General features: G+C 38.0%; 1 protein-coding gene across 1 annotated transcript; it reads right to left on the bottom strand.

The window, feature by feature from the left end:
- Window positions 1-836: 836 nt before the first annotated feature.
- On the bottom strand, window positions 837-8,370 carry LOC141611294 (protein ORANGE-LIKE, chloroplastic). The gene is made up of 8 exons (XM_074429809.1): window positions 8,050-8,370; window positions 7,390-7,507; window positions 7,157-7,276; window positions 6,679-6,765; window positions 5,559-5,635; window positions 5,295-5,422; window positions 1,986-2,122; window positions 837-1,093 (listed from the first exon to the last, which is right to left on the bottom strand). The coding sequence occupies exons 1-8, from the start codon at window positions 8,241-8,243 to the stop codon at window positions 1,016-1,018; spliced, it is 939 nt and encodes a 312-aa protein (XP_074285910.1). The 5' UTR covers window positions 8,244-8,370; the 3' UTR covers window positions 837-1,015.
- Between the last annotated feature and the right edge of the window lie 493 nt (window positions 8,371-8,863).

The following is an 8,863-nucleotide window of genomic DNA, read 5'->3' as shown; positions in this document are numbered from 1 at the left end:
GGGTGTGGGTCATTAACTGGATTACTTACTTTCTTATTGGTCTGGACCCTATTTCCCTCCTTTATCCACTTATAGCTACTCTCTGGAGAATCTGGTGTTGCAGGAATGAATTGGTTTTCAGAAATCGACGCCCTTGGCCTATAGGTGCTATCAAGTCTATACTCGGCAATATCCAAACTATGAATGAGGCTACGCGTAGTATGGTAGATAGCCTAATTCAGAAGCCTATGTTGGACCTCTCTCCAGATCTTGTTTTAGCAAAGAGGATTAGAAACTCCTTTCCTTATTGGATTGTTGGTGGACCTGTGTGCGGGAATGTTTGCACTGTCAAGTGTGATGCAGCTTGGAGGGCTGATAGGAGTTCTGGTATGGGGTGGTGCTTGTTGGATGGTAATGGGAATTTAAGGAAATCTAATCTCGTTCGTTGCTTCTCCCCTGCATGCCGAAGGACATGCTGCTATCATGGCGCTTAAATGGGCCTTAGACGAGGGGTACCTTCATGTTAGGCTTGTTACGGACTGTCTTAACTTGGTTATGCAGGTTGTTGGAGCGGAAAAGGCGATCGCGTCGATTAGGTGCATTATCAAGGATATTAAGTCTATTGCGTCTAATTTCCATTGTTGCTCTCTTAGTTTCTGTCCTAGGGGAGTGAGGGGAGTGAATAGGAATTTCATAACTCGCTTCGAAAATTTCTTTTGTAAATTTATCTTTATTTTATCAAAAAAAAAAAAAACAAAAACAAAAACAAAAACAAAAAAAAAAAAAAAAAGATGATTGTGGCATTTTCTTTGATGCCTCAAGAGGTTAACCACAGATGCAATGGGGGAAAAAAGAGCTTAAACAAAAGTTGTGGCGATTATTAATAAAGCGATCAAAATACACATGTACATCTCACAGCAGTTTTGACTGAGGAAGGTGAGATGGTAAATACAAGGATATAAACATCAAATTACATCAACTCTACAATATTTTGCTACATGCCTATATGACGACAATTTGACGTTGGATATCCACATCAATCGAAGGGATCAATTCGCAGGTCATGTTCACTTGCCATTATCATCCCGGTGCACAGGCATGTAGGGCACATCACCTGCAACATAGGAGAAAATCTAGCTGCAGTAAGCATCACCTATTACATTGATTGAGATTAGTATCAAACCATTACTAGTATGAAACCCAAGATTTTCAGCGACTTCAAGTATCTCTGTCTACGAAGAAACAACAAATTTCGTACCTAAAGCTTGCAATATATTACTTCAACTCTTCTTATTCCCTAGCATACCCGTGCCGGACACTCCACACTCGGACATGGATATGACTTTTAGACACCTCATTCTAAGCCAAAATGTGCTGATTTTCCATTAAAATAGCCAAGTCCGACACTTGGACACATCCGGGTCAGATACTTCTAAACGAATTGAGTAACATAGTTGTTCATGGTTAACAAGAGTCTCAAAAGATGGATTCTGGCAAAAGATAATGCTATTTTCTTAAATGCATTCCAATGTTTGACACACAGATCTGGCATAATAATATATTGCTGTAGCAATGAGGATAGTTGTGAGAAGTGTCGTCAGGTTGAACATTAGACAGGGAACGATCATCGTCAATTGGGTTTTGGAGTAATAATTATGAACAATTTAACCTTCCTTATAAGAGGTATCTATGCAGAAAGGGAAAAACAAACATGATATGTCGAACTGTTCTCATCAGCAGCAATTGAAGGTTATTGCGAAACTTAGATTTCCTCCTAATGTAGTGCCTGTGTTAACAGTAAAAATATCTCCTATAGAGGTATATCAATCATAACAAACAGCATAACATCATAGTTCACACTTCACAGCACACTTACAGAACGTTTTCTTTTAAACATGGCAACATAAAGCAATTCTGAGTTCTGACTATATCAAAATTGGAATCTATAATAATGTTGACACGTTCATTAACGCAGCAACACCCATAATTAGTATCTGAAGGATTACCTTTCCTGCACCCGAACAATTTGGACATCTTTGTGGAGTTGGAGCTCGCAAGGGGCGATCGAGATCACTGGATATTGAGATAGGTTCAGACTTCAAGCATACACCACTGGAAGAACATCGAGCACACGACAAGTATCCTACAAAAGAAACCCACTACTAAGTGACAACTGATCAAAGAATATTACAAGCGTAAAAAATATGTAAAGAAAAATTAATGAATAAATAAAAACAGACACTGTGCCATGCAATGGTGAGAGAATGAGACATCATACCCTACAATCTTCATGTAGTCAGAGAACAAACGCAAATACCATATGGAGTTATGGACTAACAATAATAGTCACGGTTTAAACAGTCATCAAGATAAGCAACACGTGTAGTTAAGCCTGCCCAGAGCCTTCAGTCAGGAAAAGAGTCTCAAAAAGTGCAAATTTCAGCTCCACCCTTTGTTTGGATGAACGCATTTGGAGGGAAAGGGAGGGGCAAATTCCCTTGTTTGGTTAGCAGGTTGGGTTAGGGAGAGATGGAGGGATCCATTAAACTCTTTAGAGTTTTGCTGTATTCCCCCACCCCTCCACTTCCCTCCTCTTTTTGTACCTAAACAAGGGTTCGTTAAAAATAATACAACAACAACAACATCAGAGCCTTAATCCCAAAATGATTTTGGGTCGGCTGACATGAATCATCATTTCGAACCGTCCATGGGTGAACGCACGCCACAAAATGCGAATAAAAAAAGGGAAAATGAAAAACAAAAAGGAAGAACGAAAATGTAATGGAAAGTCAAGGTAAACTTAGGGGTTTTAAAATCGAATTCCGGATTTCTTTTATAAAAGCTTAAAATTTAAATCGAGAGAAAAGATTAAAACGGTTTTTAAAAACCGAAATAGAATTAAGGATCCGGAATGAACCAAGTAAAATTTATAAGAAAGTGGTTGGTAAAAAAGTGTAATAAAGGAGAGAAGAATAAATAATTTAATTTCTTTAAATTAAATAAAAAAACACTAAATATGTCAAAAAAACATCAAATACTAAAAATCCACATGTATCCTTTCCCTCCATTGTGCCCTCTCCGTCACCATACTCTCTTCAAGCCCCAGAAATCTCATATCGTGCTCTATCACTCTCAACCATGTCTGTCTCGGTCTTCCTCTACCTCTAGGGACCTTTTCTGTTCTCCAAGTCTCCAGCCTCCTAACTTCCTAACTGGTACGTCCATAGGTCTCCTTCTCACATGGCCAAACCATCTTAGTCGGTTTTTCATCATCTTGTCCTCTATTGGCGCCACTTTTACCTTTTCCCTAATCACCTCATCCCTTAACCGATCTTTACTTGTATGTCCGCACATCCACCTCAACATGCGCATCTCCGCCACACTCATCTTTTGAATGTGACAATGTTTCACGGCCAACACTCGGAACCGTAAAGTAAGGCGGGCCTAATTGTCGTGCGATAAAATTTTCCCTTTAATCTTTGGGGCATATCTTTATCGCATAGAAACCCTGAAGCACTCTTCCATTTCAACCATCCCGCTTTAATTCTCTGAGCCACATCTCCGTCTAACTCCCCATCTTTTTGAATAATAGATGTCGATCTCAACCCCGCCCCCTTAGTGAACTGACACCTCAAATACTCAGTCTTACTCCTGCTCAGCCTAAACCCACGAGTCTCTAAAGTCTGCCTCCACAATTCCAACTTTCTCTCCACCCCCTCTTTTGCCTCATCAATCAACACAATATCATCAGCAAACATCATACACCAAGGGATGTCGTCCTGAATATCCCTTGTCAACTCATCCATAACTATAGCAAAGAGAAAAGGACTAAGTGCGGAACCTTGATGCACCCCGATGGTAATGGGAAATTCTTCCGTTCACCCAACATTAGTGTGAACACTTGCACTAGCCCCCTCCCAACGTTAAAAATAATAATAATAAAATAAAAAATAAAAACATTCCAGAACTATGTATCATTTTGTCATTTATTAATTGCCTTTTGAATCGAATGGTTAAACAAAAAAGTCCTCAAGTCACCAGCTTATGATGTGCTTAACATGACCACATAATAGCAAGTCTCAATTTTGAGCATACTGATACATTCTCAAGTAGGACATCGGCTTTCTACGTATTTGTCACCTCAAAGTCTTTGTATCAGGTCACCCCAGTGGTTGCTCACCTCATCCCTTAACCATGAGGTAAGGGGTTCGATCCCTGCCCATGGGAATGGAGCAAACTCTTTGGCCAGCCGTTTACCTCTTCGTGAGAGCACGCGCGGCGAGGGGATTATACACTGTTGTCGACGATGGACACCCCGGTTTACACCAAAAAAAAAAACGTTACATTTGCAAAAATTATCGCGAAACTACCAAATGAGACTAGTTGCTAATTACAAGCATACTAAAGTTCATCATTTACCAAAATCTTTGAATATCGAAAGTTCTACGTTGGCTTTTCGAAAATAAAATAAAACATAGATTTCAAGAGAGAATGCTAAAACCCCCTAAGGCCCCTACACCGTCATGGATCATCTATGACCAAAAAATAGCCACTTTCATGGTCAACATATATAGCCGTTCAAAGCAGCCAATTTACAGCATCTGTCCACCTCACTTATTACAGACGAGGAAAGATGCAACAGGAATATCATATCCTTGATTGTGGCCCTGAAGTCTTTGCCAGGGGTTTCGAGATGGAGGTTGATACCTTGGAAATAAGTAATACTTCATATGACCAAAGAAGAGAAGTGGCTTGGAGCTAAGAACAGGATTAATTATAGCAGCTCAAATTTGAAGCATCTATATTTACCTGGAAGTCACCTAAACATACACTCCCTAGACTCCTAGAGTCTATACAAAGCCTTGAGTAAACTATTAAACTTCTATTTTACAGCTAACCTTTAGAAGCTCAATTTGGTTTCTTTACGAGAAATGCTTACTTTTTTTAAAGCAATGGTGTACATTTATTTTTACGAGGAAGTCAGTTTTGAGTTTGAGGTCCAAAAAAAATCCTTCATGTAGCTTGTTGCCCTATTGGCATGGGCCTAAGATTCATTTCCTTGGTAGTATGCAGTATTACCCCGTTGAAAACACATGGCGGATGTCGCTGGGTAACACATAATAAATAGACTGAGAGCTACTTCACTATATAAGAGTAGAAAGTTAGTGAACTACTTTGGTAATATTTAGCACATTCCAAAAACTAGAAGTTTAAATACTTTGAGCCTTTGAGGAGAAATTAGTAGAAAAGAAGAGTTGGATGCTTAGAGAAAATTTTAAGTGAATAAAATGCTTTGAGAATAAGTTTGTACGTACCGGATCCGGAGCAATACTTGCACCTTTTCTTCTCTTGTTGCTCCACATTGTTCACTTCAATCAGCATTAACGCTGAAATTACTCCAACTGCTCCGCCAGAGAAAGATGCCACGATGGGATCCACTTGACTGAAATTAGAAAGATAAGTTACAATCTTGGCTTGACAGATTATATGCTCTAAACAGTAAGGATCATGTGATAGCTTGTCGGTAGAAGACTTTCAATTGACTTCAACAAAAAAAAAGCGAGAATATTGTAGTATACCTCAGTTGTAGAGGTAAATGCAAGCTTCGAATGACATCCTCATAAGATCTTCCCCCTATACCTAATTTCAACTCCAGCTGCAAGAAAAACGTGATTTCAGGCTCATAATGATTTTTGCAACAAGAAACAGAGACTCTAGCTTCCATCATTGAACTTCCTACAATTTTCAAAGAAATGTTTGGTTATCGACAGAATTTTAGCTCCAAAAGCCCCAGTGAGTGAAATGACGCTCTTTCCTGCTAGTCCCTTTTCTGTAGTTGGGGAAAAAAAAAATTTACACATACTCTCTACCAAAGGATAATTAGAAAAAAAATATATATCAAGTGGTTAGAGAAGAAAAAGAACTGTTGAACGTTAAAAGAAATTTCCTGCTGACAATGACCTTCGCGCCGTCTACAGTAGGAGGCAGGTGGTTGTTACACATTAAGGTGCTTCATGACAGTGTTTACAACTGTACCCTTAATCAAAATGCACATAGCAAAAGACACCGAAAGGGCCATACTCAAATTATATCAACAATTTGCCCATGTCTAAAGTACTCTGGAGTCTGGAGTCTAGACTCAAAATGGAAGTCTATTAACTGTAAATTCAGCCTTGCTGGATAGAAAATTTCAGCACAGGACTTGAACACGTATGAAATAAAGATGTGCTTTTTTAAGATTAGAGGGCAATGATTTGACCATTTTCTTCTTAAGGGCGTGTTTGGATACGAAATGATAATTGAAAAGAAGAAAAAGGAGGGGAGGAGCGAGTAGGTTTTACCTCAAAAGTTTTCTTTTATTTAATGTATTTTCCTTGTAGAAGTAAATGGAGGGATCCATTTACTTTTTCTTTCGTAAGACTCAGAAGTTTATCTAGAGAAGTTTGATATAAATGTTTGCCTTACGACTAATGAGTGCCTACTATAATAGTTTATATGGAAAACAGCCCTAAGAGGAGAATTTTCCAAGGGGTAGTTAGTTGGCCCGTGTAATAACTTAAGAGCAAAACCTTGGCCCTAAAATGATTTGCGATCGGCTAACAAGAACCATCTATGGACCCATCAGTGTAAGGTGATGGTGCAAAAGAGACAGTGGAAACAAGACATTGAAACAAAGATACATTGGCTGCACAAACTCACAATTGGTGCAATAAGGCCTCCAAAGAGAATAGTTCCTGATATAAATGAAAAGCTTGTCAGGTAGAGCTGCTTTAACGTCTTTGGTGTCTGCATTAAAAAAGAAGCCTGTAAACTTCAAAAAAGAAGCTCTAAACTATCGTAAAATACATATGAAAGGGAAAACTAATCACGAATGTTAATCTAAGATATTTCCCACTGTCTTAAAGGTAAAAAGAAAAGGAGAGTACAACAGTGCAAAGGATGTCTAATATCTTTGATGAATACGAAGTCCAGCGCTCGGTTTCAAAAGTGTGCCTAGACGCACGACATAGGGAGATAGTTGGGAACTTATAGCTAAGCTAAAATTTTCTTCGGCAGTGGCAATACTTAACAAGTTGGAACTATGAGACCCTTAACTAAATTCTTGGAACTCCCTCCCCGCAATCATTTTGGATGTGGCTCAACAGATTGTTAAGCTAATTTTCTGTGATAAACTTACCACGTGAGGAAGGAAGGGGATAGATGACGGAATTATGGGCATTTCGCTCACATCCTCTGAGCTATCGTCATGGACAGACTTCATCTGCTTTAGACGTTGTTGTATCCGTAATCTCCTCACCTACAAATTAGCAAATCAGCAAGCGGAACTTCCTAGGAAAATTTATTTGATAACTATTGACGAATAGCTCATTTAATAAAGTAGCAGGGTCTGAAAAAAAAAAAAAAGATCACCTCTTCCATGAGAAGAAATATCTTATTACGCCTACTTCTTATATTATCTTGAATCTCTTCTGCCTGCATTTGAACAAAGTCCTGAACGGTCTCTGGTCCTTCAATAATGCAAAAATTGCTGCAAGAATAGCAATTTTAGAACACAAGACATCCCACGGACTCGCTTTGCAAAGCAGGCTTATCCAAACAATAAAAATAGTAACCCCTCCGTCTCCTCCATTTGTTTACCTTTACATTTTTTTGTAAGGGTTTTTTTTTAACAGAGGTAAGCAAATGACTAGGATTAAGGGAATACCTCCCAATTACAACAAACCAACCAAGTTTGTGGACAAGGGATAAGCAGCAACAACTCAGAAACCTCACCGGAATAGAACACCCAAAATGGAAGCTAATAGGCTCTACTAGGCTTCTAGGAACAAAATTTTCAACGTTACGACGAAGTCAGTTAAACACAGAATCCACTGTCAATGCCTTTCCATAAATAAATAAATTGGCCATGACTAGAACAATAATTTCGTGAAATTGCATAAATTCACACATGACTAATACAAATTAATGACTTAAACAAGTCAAAACCAACAAAATCGTTACTCGGAAGTTATAGTAACACTCAATAGCTAGAAAAGGGGAATAAAGCAGGAACATAAAAAGAGAAGAAACCTAGAAGATTTGTCACCGCCATTAATAGAATCGGAAGAATCCCCAGAAGAAGATGATGATGAAGAAGAGCAGGCGATACGAGGAAAGTTGAGATTGGAGAAGCAATTGTGCGTAAGTTTAAGGGTAAATGAAGAAGAACAAGGTATGGTAATGGCGGAAGGTGAATTAAATGCGATACTTCCCAAATGCTCCATTCTCTATCTCATCACTTCACCTCCATTTTCATTTTTTGCTTTTTTATTTATGTTTTTTTTCCAACTTATTTTCTAATATAACTTTATTTTTTAAAATGAAATCTCGTAAATTCTCATGTCATATCATACTGTATTTCTCTATTTTCAATGTTTAAAGACACCCCACATTTTCCATGTTATGATTATTGGTAATCATATTTCCATGTGCTAATTCTTAAAATAAGAATCAACTTTATGATTTATTAGATAAACTTTTTAAATAAAGTTCTTGGGGACAATCTCAAGAAATAAGAACTACTATTGCTAATGCTCTTATACAAAGTATAAAATAATTCTACAATCGAAGATAAACTGTAGCGAAAATTTATCTAGGGTCATGATTAATAATTGCTTACTCACGATATTTTATCATACATTATAGGATATAGGCATATAGCTAATCTTTTGGTGTGTGTATTTTTACCATATAAGGAAATGGTAGGAATCCAGGGAATAAGCTGAAAATAGTATGATTCCGGTGAATGGGAGGGAGCAAATACCAAACATACTTCATTGCTTGATAGCGACGACAAGCGCAATCGTCTAAATGACAAACAAAAAGTAATGTACCAAACAACCCT

Source organism: Silene latifolia, chromosome 1 (genome assembly GCF_048544455.1).
Source record: "Silene latifolia isolate original U9 population chromosome 1, ASM4854445v1, whole genome shotgun sequence".
Classification (NCBI taxonomy): Eukaryota; Viridiplantae; Streptophyta; class Magnoliopsida; order Caryophyllales; family Caryophyllaceae; genus Silene; species Silene latifolia.
Note: the sequence above shows the minus strand (reverse complement) of the source record. Positions and strands in the feature narration are given on the sequence as shown.